Raw genomic sequence first — 14,739 nt, forward strand, 5'->3', positions numbered from 1 at the left:
TTTGCTGTGAGTGAGGTAGTCCATCCTTTTGTATATTTAAGGACATGCTCGCCGTTAACAGGAGTTGCTGTAGGTGTTTTGGGTCTTGCCCATCTTTCTGCTGGGCAGTGTCCGTTTCTTCAAATTTTGGGATCCCTTTGTGCATAAGAGACACTACATTCCTCTCTGGATGTTTTCTCCCACTGTGGTGCTTGCCTCTGGACTTGCTGAGCGCATGTGGGTTTGGGTTGGTTTGGTTTTGTGATGTGAGTTTTCTGTGGTCAGTTTTATTAATATTTCTTGAGTTGCTTTAGCATTTTGGGTCATGGGCAGGAACTTTTGCCCTCTTCCTAAGTGTTAGCAGGATTGATTGACCTGTGTCTCTTTATCCACTTGGGATCTGTCTTGAGGTGCAGTGGGTATATGGATCTGGTTTTGCCTGGGCTGTCTCCTTATCTCAGCATCACCCATGAGGAAGCCATCTTTTAACACTGATTTGAGACACCCCTAAAGGTTTGCTTCTAAGCACTTCCTTCCATACAAACCTTGGGTTTTGTGACATGAGGCTTCACTCTTTTCCGAGCACTTAGTGGACTGGCCTTCTATAGTTACAGTTCTTTTTTTTCTGGGTCGCACTGCATTTCTTGATTATTTTTCTCCATGGGAAGTAACTTTTAAAATTAGCTTGTTTCTTTCCAGGGGGAAAAACCCCCACAATTTCTTATTTGGGTATTTTCTTAAATTTACAAGTTTAATTTAAATGAAAAGATTTTGTATCACAAGAGAAATCTTGTTCTGAAAACAGGTTGCTTAAGGACATTCATTCAGTCTAATTTGACTTCATCTGTATTTCCGTGTCCTGGATAACTTATTTTATGTTGAAATTGAGTGTCATTGATGTAGTTCATTATTCCAGTTTGCTGAAGTATATGAAGTGACATGGAATCATAAATCACTTTTTTGGACTGTCATGAAAATGCACACCCTTATGATGAATTGTTTCTCATGCCCTTGATCTGTAGATCAGAAATCTGGTTAATTGAACAGACTACTTGTTGAAATGAGCCATGTTACCCCCTACTTCCAGGAATACTAAATAATGATGCTGGAAAAATCTTTCTTTCTTAAAATAATGTATCAAAAGATATGATCTTCTAGAACTAGTTGTGAGTCTGATCATGTTACCTAGGGAAAAGCAGTGTGAGTTCCAGGGTCTAATTCTGCATTGGTGACTAGAGTCAAATCTCTGTGCATTGGACTTGCTCTTGTACTCCAGTCAGGCCCATCAGCTTTTTACTGAATATAGAGCAGTGCTTCTGCCTTGCTTTATGTTCATTGCTTTTGAGACAACTGTAGCAACTTAGTTCAGATTTTATTCCAGATGCTGGGGTGATAGATTGTAATTTTACAACCATGCCTGATTTTTCCCAGAGCTCGAATAGCACATGGAATTTCAGTCTACGTCAGTCAACAGGCTACACCAAATTCTGGACCTTAGTGTTTAGACAGGAGTCAGTGCCATTTTATTTCACTTCCCATCCGAGGCCTTCTCTGAAGCACAGTGGCTAGTTTAGAACTCTTAGGGATGACTTCTAATTTCAGTGTGTCAGGTTTTACAGGCCTTTTCCCTTGTACTCACCTGGGAGCTGCATCGCCTATCTGAAGGGTCAAAAGATAGTGCATGTGCGGCTCAACATTCATGAGCATGTACTCTCAGGTGACCTACCTCTAGGGTAGCTGAGGCTTTGGCTGGCAATTGGGTGGTTCTCCCTGTTAGTTTCGTAGACAGGACTCTGGGTCACTGGGTGGCTGTCTTTGAACAAAGAAGCAAGTGCAGTCTAAAGGTGCTGTCTGTTGCGCTGTGTCCCTGTCTCAGTTCTTGTGGAAAGGAGAGAGTGTGTTGTCTTCCTTTTGAAAGAAGAGATAACTAAGGCTGCAGAGCAAACAATGCTATAACAGAAAAACCTTTCTTTAATTTGTGAAAAGGGAGTCTTAATGTCTTACATGCTGAGTTCTGCTGTAATCAGTCAGATATATTTATTGATACATTTGAGGCAGATTTGGGTAAAAAGACCTATTTCATGAGCTTTTGTCTCAGTTGTCTCTTATTTTCATGTATGCTGGCAAGTATACTTTTATATCTTACTGTGTGTTTGTTTAAGTGTGAGTTTCCAGGATGATGTTTATTACACAGTAAAAAGTTTTAGAAGCAAGATGTGATTTGGTAGGACCTTTACCAAAGTGGGATTATGGCAAGACTAAGGAGCTCTTGGGTTTAAACAGCTGTGTGATCCCAGTTATAGGAATCAACATGGCTCATTAAATGCCAGGAGGTCAAGAGAGGCGGATACATATAGATGGAAGAAGTGCAGTAGCCACTGAGTATTTGGGCCTTATAAGGGAATCTAACAATGTCTAAATTGTGTTCTTTACAACATCTCAATGAATTAGGAATGAGTTGATTAGCTATACTTAAAGGCTATTGTTGAATGGATGAGAACCAAGCTAGACAAATGTTATCAAGTAGATTAACGTGAAAATGATGTGACTTTTTATTTTTCTGCAATCTGGTGGATTAACACTATGAAGTGGTCACCAAAAGGCTGGTGTAGTCTTAAGTTGCATTAATTACAGCTTAGTGTGCAGAACTAGTGTCCTCTGCTGCTCAGCCCACATCTGGAGTTCTCTGGCCAGTCTATGTCTGTTTGGGGCTAGGAGAGTAGAACACAGATGTGGAAAAGAGAAGCAAACAGAACAGAGAGTGGGTTTGGAATTAGGTCACAGGAAGGTGGGCAATCGAAGGAACCAGAATTAGAATGTCATTCTGAAGAGGTTCTGGACTTGTTCTGAATCCACACTCACATCAGATGTCTTTGTCCCCAGGACCCATGTGCAGATGTCTGGAGACTAGTTATTGCCCCAGGGTAGGTGTGGGGTGGTGCTGGCTTCTCATGCATGAAGGCCAGACACAAGCATTTAACATCGTGTAATTAATGCCATTAATGTATGTAAGGTGGTTGGGTACTGGGCAGGTGTCAGCATGCATAGAAAGGGAGGACTGCTCGCATCCTCTCACCCCTTGTCAGTGTTTTAGTCCAGAAAACTTGTGCTCTTTGCTTGAGTAATGGCCTTTCCCACCATGTTCTGTGAACTTGGTCTGTTAGCACTCAAATGTGATTGTGGTTTAACAGAAGCAGGCCAAATGGCGATTGTTGGGTGTGTGTATGCATGGGTGTGGTGAAGGCCAGCTTTGTTTTTTAACATTTGCATGGATATGCTCATGTGCCAGACATGCACACCCCACAGTTGTCCAGCCCCAGATGTTGATAGTGTGAGATTGAGAAACCATTTTTCAACTTACTTTGGGTCAATAGTGACCTATGGGAAGAAAAGCGGTGTGTTTTATCTTGTGGCATAGCATGTACAAAAGAATCAGTGAAATAAAATTTCATGGGACAGTATTTACGCTGTTTGCTTACGCAGAGTGCATCAGTCCTGGTAGAAATCTTCTATTCTGCCCTATTCCATTTCATTAATGGAAACATACGATCATTGATAGCCCATCGTTTGTATGTAGGCCCAGATAATACCACTGTGTTACAATGAGCTCAGCTAGTGAAGCTGTGTGACGTGAGTTTTGCTTTCATTCAGTGCAGGACTTCCTGCTGACAAGCTTCCAAGAAGGAGCACAGCAGCCTGTTTGGTGATATATCCATTGCTGGGGTATCTGCAGGAATTCTGAACTGAGGTCTGTGGAGAGATTCATAGGGTCTCAGAACTTGGATGAGAAAAGAACTACATGTTTATTTTCAATAGATTTTTTTTTATTAACTTCTAAGTGAAATTTAGTGTTTTCTTCACTGATGTTTATTACTCATGTTTTCCTTAAAATAATAGTTGTATGAAATTTTTCCAGATCTTTGATATGTAGATGAAGTACTACTTATTCCTTAGTAGGTTTTAAAATAGTTGAATAATTGTGTTTTCATGTAATCTTTTGTATTTTATTCATTTAAAATCCTTATTTTAAGAACATATTCATAGGTTTCATCAGACTTCCTAAGGGCACATGGAAAAATCAGTAATGCCTCATGGATTTGGTTCTGGAGCTGTAACTGTACATTTCTCTGTGTGTATACATGCTGTATTTAAAGATTATGATTGAAGATATAGTAACTGCTCTTTTATCATGTGGGCTTGATGTCTCCTTTAATATATGTAGATGTTTATGTGGTTCATTATTCAAAAATCAGAAAGCCAAAGAGCACCATGGGGACCTCCATTCTTTGAGCCCTCTGTGATGCTCCCAAGAGCCTGGGTCGAGATTCCATGAAATCTGACTTGCTATAAAAGTTGACAGTCATGTCTTATGGAGTTTTGGCAGCTACGAGCAGACGAGCAGATAGCTGTTGGGTAGATAGTATTGGCATTTATAACTGAGGTGTTTAAACAAATGTTTGCTCCTTGGTTTTCACAGTGGGCTGTTTTCCGAGGGTTTAAAAAAATGTTTAAGTGTTTGGGTACTGGGTGGGTGTCAGTGAGCATGCCTGCATAGAAAGGGAGGTCTGCTGACATCCTCTCATGCCTTGTCAGTGTTTGAGTCCAGAAAACTTCTGCTCTTTACTTGAGCAATGGCCTTTCCCTCCGTATTTAGTGAACATGGTCTTTCAGACTTGGTGAACCAACATCGAAGCGTTGGGAGCATGGTGGTTGGTTCACAGTGGTTGCCAAGGTGTGTGCTACTATGTACCAGAGCTTATGCTTGTGGTTTTAGGCAGCAAAGTGTTAATGCAGACATTTTTATTATAAAGACCAAGTGCATGTGTGCGGGTGCTGAGTGAACCTTTTCTTCTGTGGGTCTCAGGGCCAGAGTGTGCACGCTTGCTTAGCTGCTCTCAAGTGGCTGCAGACTAGGGCACCCTGACCAAGGTAACGGACAGCATCCTCTGAAAGCCACACTCTTACTGTTCCCATTTTACAGAAGAGGCAACTGAGGCTCAGAGAAATTAAACTGAATTGTGGTAAAACTGGGGTTTGAGTTCAGGCATGATTCTTAACCTATGTCCTGTAGTTATCTGAAGAGAGAGTTCAATATAAAGCACATTTGTTGAATTTTTGTAGAAAGTGCTTTTGTATTGGGGAAGTCAGACAATTACAAGGTCATATAATTAATGCCCTTGAAGAGTATGGGGTTGGTGGGTGCTCCTTCCCCTGGGAGTGGGGCATGGAAAGTCGCTGGCAAGGAGACCCTGGGGAGAAGAACCTTGGTGTCTGAAGCCTCTTTTTTTTTCCTTAGACTTTCAGGAGTATTGCTTGTCTTCCAAAAGTTTTAGGTTATGAAACAAAAATCATCTTAAAGAGTATTCGCAAAATGCTGACATTTAAAGTGTTCATATAACCTTCCCCCAACCCCCATTCAAATGCTTCCTCCATCCTCTACAGGAAACTGGTAACACTCAGGTCATCATGGTTTAGCAGAAGTAGGAGGAACAGCCACTGCTGTCCACTTCACTGTCCTGTGTACTAGCAGTGTGTGTGCAAGGATGTGCTTGAGGGCACAGCTGTGTTATTAATATGTGCACATACAGCAGTCCCCCACTGTGTGCAATTTTGCTTTCCAAAGTCTCAGACCCATGGTCACCCATGGTCCAAAAATATTAAATGGAAAATTTCAGAAATAAATATTTATAAGTTATAAATAGTTTAAATTAGTTAATTCAATTAATAATCTTGTCACCATATTCTGCTTTAGTATTTGTCATCATTATCAATCTGCTGTGCCTATTTACAGATTAAACTTGTTCATAGGTATGTATAGAACATATGTAGCATAGACTGGGTTCAGTACACTCTTGTTTCAGGTATCTACTGGGGGCTTGGAACGTGTGCCCTACATCTGAGTGGCTATATATTTTGGAGGCACCAGCTCTAGAAGTAGATAGTGTTCTGGAAAGTGGTTGGTTCTGCCACCCCTTGTTTCCTCACAGGGAACTGGAATGGGGATGTTGGTGTTTGAAGTTAGAATGCTTTTGTTACAGGCTAGAGAGGGATGTGAATTTCAATATGGGCTGAACACAGGCAAGAGAATGAATTGTGCATGGTTGGTCCATTTGTCGTGGAACTAATGGTTCTGGTTAGCTTTATCCAGAGAAGGTTTAGGTTTCCCACTGAGCCTCTACTGGTTTGGAAAATAATACCAATTGATCATCAATCTCATGAGTTGGTGAGGCGTTGGTAAGGCGTTTATATTGGCTCTTTAGTGATTCTACAATGTAGCATTTTTGTGCTCTTTCTGATAAAATAATTTTGTTTGTAGTTGTAATGAAATTGATCCTAAATAGAGTTTCTGTTTCTGGTGATATCACTTCTGAGGGAGAAGTCTATATAAAGGTAAATATATACTAGAGATGCATGTCCTGTTAGGAGGAATTACCTGTAAGAAGAAGGCATTGGTGATTGCTGGCTTGCTTTTCCTTCCCTTCAAATTAAATTACCTAGATTAGCATTGTACGCTGACTGTACTGATGGATTGATTATGGGGAGTTATTATCCGTTCTAAAAAAATTTCTTTCAAAAAAAAAAATGGGCTGGGAATGTGGCTCAAGCGGTAGTGCGCTCGCCTGGCATGCGTGCGGCCCGGGTTCGATCCTCAGCACCACGTACAAACAAAGATGTTGTGTCTGCTGAAAACTAAAAAATAAATAATAAAAATAAATAAAGAAAGAATTTTCTTTCATAAATACTGTGCTGCAAGCAGTTTCTTCCTTTCAGCCTGGAGAACCTGTCACATGGCAATATTTATATCCTTTGTCCTTGGTGGTTTGTACAGCTGACAGTGTTGTGGGAGGGAGATGTGCTTTTTCTCCCGAAGGCAGCCTTTGTTTTTAAAAATCATAGCTGGCTTGGCTGCAGCATTATTAGGATGGTAGCTCTGTCCTCAAGCCTTTATGGCTGTTTATTACAAATTTAAAATTTTGCTTTCCAGGGTTCTTAGCAGTTGGAATGGATACCTCAGCTGGAAGAGTTGGGTCTGCTTTCAGGGTTCTGACTGAAATTTGCTGTACAGTTACCTGCGGAGCATTGCCTTGTGCCTTGAGGAAAGACCTAGCATAAAGAATAAAGTGGGTTCCTTGCCTCAGAACAGCCATGCTCCCCTGGGAGAGGCTGCAGAGCAAGACCTGAGACCACTGGGCACTTACTTCTGTGTCAAACAGCATGTTTGTTGCTATACGTGTTTTGTTTAATGCTCAAAACAAGCTTATTTTCCTTTTAGAATTGAGGAAATTTAAGTTCTCAGCATTGTTAAGTAACTCAGTTAAAGATGCAGCCTGACATGCTGACATGTATCCTCTGCTCTCTCCCAGGTGGTTGACATGTGGGCCAGTAGTGCTGAGGTAGAGCCAGCCTGGCCTCTGCCCCGCTTGAGCATGCCTCCCTTCATTGCATGCCACTTCAGTCCAGGAAGGCAGTGGGTGCAGGTTGCTGACCTCTGGGCCATTTGTTTCCTACTCTCCTTAAAGAAAAATAGTCAGCACCCCTCCCTGTGGAGGCAGAGATCCATGTTGAGTCCTGCTCTGATGGCTCGGGCTGGCACATCCCAGTCCTGCTCCTAGCAGGCTGGGTGACTTAGCCCCTATGTGCCATCTCTTCTGTTTCTCCTCATTTGGTGGTGGTGGTGATCACACCCAACTCTTTATTTTGGGGAATTAAGTATGAAACTCTTAGTACCTGACATGTAGTAAACCCTTTTTGTATGATGATGATGATGATGATGATAATAATAATAATAATTTGTTAGTTTTGTCCTTACACTCCAGTGTTCAGGTTCAGGAACTTGATTTTTTTCAATTTTATCAGGTTTTTTATTTTTTTTTTAATTTTAGTTGTAGGGGGAAACAATATCTTTATTTTATTATTTTATGTGGTGCTGAGGATCGAACCCAGTGCCTCACACATGCAAGGCAAGTGCTCAACCACTAATCTACAACCCCAGCCCCATTTATCAGGTTTGATAAGATTCTATGCACTTACATTAGCCAAACTTAGGAATGGCCAAATAATTGAACAGAATGTTAACCTATTAATTTATTAAGGGAATAGTCTGGTCATAGGTATACTTAATGTTTTAGTCAGCTTTTTCATTGTGTGGTCCAAGATCTGATAAGAACAGTGTGTAGAGGGGGCTGGGATTGTGGCTCAGCAGTAGAGCGCTCGCCTAGCACGGGCGGGAGCCGGGTTCGATTCTCAGCACCACATAAAAATAAAGGCATTGTGTTGTGTCCATCTACAAAAAAAAAAAAAAAAAAAAATTCTCTCTCTCTCTCTCTCTCTCTCTTTAAAAAAAAAAAAAAAAAAAAAAAAAAAACAGTGTAGAGAAGGAAAAGTCTATTTTGGCTCATGATTTCAGAAGTTCAGTCTCTGGTCATATAACACAGTCATTTCTTACGTTGTCACACATGAGTTTCTGGGGAACACCTCGTATCTAAACTTTAACAGCTGCTTCTGTGTGATGTCAAACTTATTAACATTCCTGGAATACAAATTTGAAATCAAATCGAAGGTAGTTTTCATTGTATACTTGACTCAAGTTGTAAGGCCTGGAGCGTGGTCTCATCAGACCCCTCAGGTTAGTGCTTGTGCTTCTCTATACAAGTGCTGTGGGCGGGGGCACTTGCTCTGCCCCTCTGACTGGCTGTGTTTCCCCTTTCCTCCTAGCATTATAGGCAAGGTTGGAAACTGAAGCATTAGGGAGGAGGTTTATATCTGCTGTTTCCTTTTCACTGTAAAGGGTAGTGATCTGTCTAAGGAATTATGAGAAGTTAGGTGGACTTCTCCACCTTCCTGTATTTGTCATTATCCATTCACTCTCTATCCTGCTAATGCCGATGGAGGGTCTCCCCACCCCACTGCTGGTGATGTCGCTTTTCTGATTCTTCAGCGTCTCCTAGCCTGGGATCCCTTGTTGACTGCTCTCAGGAAGGTTGGTACCTTCATGTTCTTTGGGGTTGTGCTGCAGATAATGTGAAGGCTCTGCTTACAGGATGACCGAGTGTCATGGGGCTGGTGGACCCTTTTGGTGTCACTTCTGTCAAGAGGAACGTGCTTCTGCCAGCTCACCTTTGAGACTTTGGGGTGGTGGCAGTAGCAGTCTCACATTCTTGGGATGAGAATACAGCTTCCATAGGAAAGCTTATATCTATATAACTAAACATTATAGTAATTTTGGAGCTGGTGAAGGAGAGTGGACTCTGAAATGGAAGGTTCTTGAATGGAAGGAAAGCTGAACAGGGTGCGTGAGAGTGTCTGGCAAGGGCCTGGGGTAGCTTGGTGTTGACCAGCTCAGGCCCACAGGTTGCAATTGAGCCTCCTCTCACGTGCTGTCACTTGGAGGTTCCAGGGTTGCCAGAGCAACATGAGACTTTGAAAGGCCTATCAGTTGAGTTTGCTTTGTTACTCTATCCATACCAAAGAGGTGGTTGCTAATAATCTCTGAGAAACCAGAGCAGGACTCCTGCTAATGCAGCTTCTACCTAGCTAAGTGAGGAAGCTTTCTCAAGTCCACCCCACAATGGGGACCCTGCCTCCCCCAAACCCCCTGGCACCTGGGGAATGGGGTGGGCATGATGGAGCAGGTCTAGGGTGAACAGGCCCAGAGAAGATTTGAGCTGCAAGTGTGCTTTACTGTCTTGCTTCCTGATTTTATTTTCATGTTGTTTATACAATTGTAAACCCCTCTCCAGTATCCCCTATTTCTCTTTAAATAAGTACTTCTTAGTTTATAAATAACCATGAAGAAAAGACCAGTGGACTGGGGAGAAATAGAGGCTCAGATGGGCCTGGCTCTGGGCCCCAGGTCAGATTGACTTCTGAGAGAAGGGGAAGCTTCCATGGAGTGTGCAGCCAAGGGTGGATGTGATTCCACTTAGCAGGGTTGGGATGAGGGTTTCGGGGGGAGTGTTTAAAACAAATTCTTGGTTAGATTCTGGTTGGTTCTTGAGAAAGTACTAACCAGAGTGAGAGGTGAGAGGGGTCAAGGGTGAGCCTAGTCCCTCCTCCTGCTGGCCACCGTGGGAGTGGCCTGGCCTTGGAAATGCTCCTGGGAACCCCCTCAGGAATTGTGCTTCTGCGCTCTAGGGAGAAGCCAAAGAGGGTGTCTCCTGTGCAGGCCTCAGCCATACAGCAGGATTGTGCAGGGACTCCCTGGGCTGGGTTTGCTGTGGCTTTTCTCTACAAGTGAGACTTTGAGACAAGGATCAAGGGCATTGTTTGTCTAGGGTGAGTAGTTCATGCTGGGAATTTGTTACACTCGTACTCCATGAAAAGTTGAGAATTCCATTCATCCACAGTGGTAGCCATACTGTGGCTGACATATCCCCCTTACTTTCAGAAGAGAATGGCTCAGAAGCTCAGAGCTGGGCTCAGAGCACAGGGGCAGCACAGGCTGGGCTTCGGAGTGCAGTGGCTCTGGGTTGTAGTTCTGGGTCTGTCTCACACCTTTCTTCTCAAGCAGAGACTCAAAGAGTTGGTGATTGAAGCAAACTCCCCAGCTCTTTTGTGGTGGAGAAGTAGACAGTGTACGCCACATGTACCTGCGTTGGGGAGGACCAGTGAAGCTGGCTGTCAACTTTAGTTTCCTCATAGCCATTGTTTTCCATCTGGGCAGTGAGGCAGTGAGAACCTTAAACAGCTTGTCCAGAGTCACTTAAACTCGAAGATTAAAATCTCATATTAATTTGTGCCTCAGGTGTTTATGTAAAGAAACATTTTTAGAAAGTGATGACTAATCTTTTTTACTTATTATGCATAATTATCAAAAGTGAATCTCTTCAAAGTGTTATTTTTTTCAAAATTTTTTTTTTTTTTTTTTTTTTTTTAGGATCTGGAGTTCCATGGAGTGATGAGATTTTATTTTCAAGATAAAGCTGCTGGAAACTTTGCCACAAAATGCATCCGCGTTTCTAGCACTGCTACCACCCAAGATGTGATTGAAACTCTGGCAGAGAAATTCCGCCCCGACATGCGCATGCTGTCGTCTCCCAAGTATTCACTGTATGAAGTGCACGTCAGCGGAGGTTGGTGTTTGCAGAGCATTTGCTAGGAGGCATCCCTGACCTGGAGTGCACAGCTTGCACTGTGCATTTCAATCACCATAGCCCTCTGCCTCCTTTTTGCATGGGCAGGGAGTGATGGGTGGGTTGGCAACAGTTCTTATGCCTGGGAAGTTCCCAGCGCCTATGCTCACTGGAAGTAGAATGAACATTTCGGTTTCATGAAGTGCTTGCTCCTGTGAAGGAAGGGGCATGACAGTTGACGGCTCATGCTGTGCAGCATGTCTTGTGTTGCCTGCATGGTGGTGGGGTGCTTCGTGCCTTTGGAGGGTGTGCCTGGTATACAGTTGTGCTTCTGTAACTAGCTGTGGCCAGTCAGATGTTTGTGGTGTAAGTTGTGGGTCTTGCTGTCGTGTTTCTGCCTGGTGAGCAACATGCTTTCCTTGTTCTCCAGGCTGTGTTGTGTATCTCAAGGAAAGTCCCCTGACGTAGCTGTCATTCCTCCTTGACTGAACGTTGGAAATTATGTTACATTCTGTAAGATTATGTACAGCTTAACTATACCAAATGACAACTCCAGTTGGATTGATTAGAAATGTAGAAATTTATACAATTTTTATAGGTGTTGTATGAACTGTGGAAAAAGCACAGGATACAGTTAGTTAGTTCAGCAAGTTAAAGGCTATGTTTGACACAACCCCGTTGTAAATTTTAACTACAAATATTTTCTGAACATAATCCATTTTTTTCAGATATACAGCTTTCTTTGTGCATTTGAATTTGGACTGAGATGTTTGTCATGGCGGATTTCCAGATGTAGGGTACCCTTTGCCCAGTGGTATAGGAGGTGGGCCATGTTCATTACTTTTTAAGGATTTGAGCATATTCCCTGTATAAATAATACCCAAACTAAACTTGGCAATAGAGAATGTTTGCAATTTTGGGTATTTTTTCTGAGGTTGAGTTCTTCTTTTATCTTAGAACCTTTGTTACAAAGAAAAGAAGATATCTGTCTTAAATGCTTTTTCCATCCATGCTGTCTGGTTATTTGGTCCTACCAAAGTCTCTGGAGTAATACGATGAAAGACTGGTATTTGATATCTAAAAGTTGAATGGTTTCAACTTTTTTCCTTTAAACTTTCTATGATGTTTTTAATTAAAAAGTAAAATAGGTATTTTTTGTTTTTGTTTTTGTTTTTTTGGTATGGGCTAAACAAAATAAAGGAATTTCAAGGCAAAGGAAGTGCTTTCCCTAGCCCTTTGGTGTCCTTGCCTGCTCTATGTATTGCACCGGACCTCAGACCTGGGAATCCAAGCACACATGTTTTCAGGGTTCCCTGAGTCCTTAGTATCTCAGTGATTTTTTTTTTAATGACCCCACTAGGCCAAAGGAAATACACAGTAGTCCAGTTTACTAAATAGGTAGACTCTGACAATTGGTGCATACTTAGTTAATAATCTGGTAGATGGTTGAAAAAAATAGCACACATAAAATGGGAAGCACACTGAGCTTTTCATCTCATTCTTATCACAACTGCTGCTATTGATGGGGGGTGTCTCCTGGGTCTGCCAAACCTGTCACACTCTGGCTCTCACTTCCTGTGCATGTGGGTTTTCAGACAGTACTCACTTATTTCAGCATCCACAGTGCTGACCAAGGTGATGCTGCAGAGTCAACATAGTCCTGGAGTCAGGGTTCTCTTGGTGCCTGGCAGGTGTACTTGGGTCCTTCAAACCTTTCAGTGCTCCCCAGTAGCCTGTTGTCACAGGGCAACTCATCATGTCTACCTGCCAGCCCTTGTGGGATAACTCTGGGGTCAGACCCTTATGTCACCCACCAGGGAAACTCCACTTTTATTCTCTTTCTGTATAAGATTCCTCATAGGAATTTAAGTGGAAACATAAAAGATTATGCAAATAAAAAAATCATGAAAAACTAAGGCAGAAGGACTTTTTAGTGACTAAAGTGCAGAGGGGCCCAGAGCACCTTAAGTTTAAATTTAGTGATTTCTCACCATGCTTTAAGAACAGCCCACCTTTATTTTGTTTTACTTTCATGATTTAGTTTTAATGTTAGTTATGACATCATGAGGAATTTCAAACTAGTATAAATTTTGTAACCAGAACAGTTTGATAATTCTTGCTTATGCAAGAATTCAAATTTGATTCTTTTTTTGATACCAGGAATTGAACCCAGAGGTACTTACCACTGAGTCACAACCTGTTTAATTTTTACCCAACCTGTTTACTTTTTTTTAATTTTGACACAGGGCCTCACTATAAGTTGCTGAGGCTGTGTTTGAACATGTGATCCTCCTGCTTCAGTTTCCCAAGCTGCTGGGATTACAGGTGTGTGCCACCACACCTGACCAAATTTATTGATTTTTATCACTAGTTTATTAAGCTGATTTTCAGTTGATTAATTCATAACCTATTATTCCTGCATTCTGATATGTTGCCTTACTATTTGTATATAGTGTTTACTAAGAACCTCTGGAAGTCTAGCTCTTTCTGGCATGCTTGCCTCCTTTGTCACAGTGAGCCTGTGGCTGGCCTCATGGTGGTGGGTCTTGATATGGTCATCTGGGTCCTCTGTGCAGCCTTGGTGAGAGCACCATCATGTCGTCATCCATCATTGTGGTGCCATCCCTTGCTGGGGATGTTAGTGCTTTTGTAGAATCTTAATTTGCCATGGCATTGGCAGTATTGATCAGATGACAGTTCTCACCTGGTGTGGGGCTGTGCTCATGCCGGTGCCCAGAGTTCTGCCACACTGCCTGCCTGTCTTTCTGACCTTCTCTGGAGCATCTTACACCTTTCCTTCCCTTCAAGTCCTGGCTGGGTCTATGCTCTAGCGGGGCTCTTCATTGGAGAACCCTAGTCCAGGGTGGCTCTGAAGTGCCTCTCCTGGTGTGTTCACTGATGTGTTATCACCTACACCAGAGCCTGTTACCCAGAGATGCGTAATGCCTATAGCAAGCCCCTTAAAATAACTCCACTTCAATCTGAAAACATTGTACAGTGAACAGTGCCAAAAGAATTTTTTTTTGTGTGTGTGTGTGTGGTATTGGGGATTGAACCCAGGGCCTTGTGCATGCAAGGCAAGCACTCTACCAACTGAGCTATATCCCCAGCCCTGCAAAAGCATTTTGATAGAGACCTTGTTTGAGAAATGAGGTCAATCTCAAATTTAACAGTGTTTTAGTGTCACGTACAGGCCAGTTCACAAAACAATCTTTAGTCCTGGCTCTGCTTCTTTACTTTCTGTGCCATTGTGGAGCCTGGTTATGAGGAGCAGCCTTGGCCCATCATGGAACCAGCACGCCTCACTGCTCTTGCAGCCTTCAGGAGCTAGACCTTTCTCCTGTCACCGCCCTTGCCAGCTATCTCTTTAACTAAAGAGATATTTGCTGACTGACTAGCACCATGTAATCTCACTCTGTGCAGAATTTGCACCTACCCGACAGTGGCTGAGTGTGTGCACTGCCTGTGCTCCTGGTGATGATGTGCTGGCCAGCCCGCTATGCAGTGGCAAAGCTGGACACGGGAGGATGCCCATAGGAGAGGGAATCTGTCCCCTGCTTTACCAGATACTTTGGTTTTATGATGAGTTTCCTTTATTCAAGCCTGGGTGTACTGGGTCCTCCTGTTCACAAGGGTTGTAAAGCATTGTGTAGGGAGGAAGCTTTGTACAGGTGCTTCTGCAGCAGGA

The 14,739-nt window shown here is 42.6% G+C and overlaps 1 protein-coding gene across 9 annotated transcripts in view; it reads left to right on the forward strand.

Annotated features, from left to right (window-relative positions):
- The window catches only part of Afdn (afadin, adherens junction formation factor), a 126,167-nt gene that overhangs the window by 22,877 nt on the left and 88,551 nt on the right, over positions 1-14,739 (forward strand). For all 9 annotated transcript variants that reach the window (XM_071612848.1, XM_071612851.1, XM_071612852.1 and 6 more), the window contains exon 2: positions 10,856-11,051. In XM_071612848.1, the coding sequence (XP_071468949.1) occupies positions 10,856-11,051 (196 nt within the window). The remainder of the gene's footprint in view (positions 1-10,855; positions 11,052-14,739) is intronic.

This window comes from Marmota flaviventris, chromosome 6 (assembly GCF_047511675.1).
Source record: "Marmota flaviventris isolate mMarFla1 chromosome 6, mMarFla1.hap1, whole genome shotgun sequence".
Classification (NCBI taxonomy): Eukaryota; Metazoa; Chordata; class Mammalia; order Rodentia; family Sciuridae; genus Marmota; species Marmota flaviventris.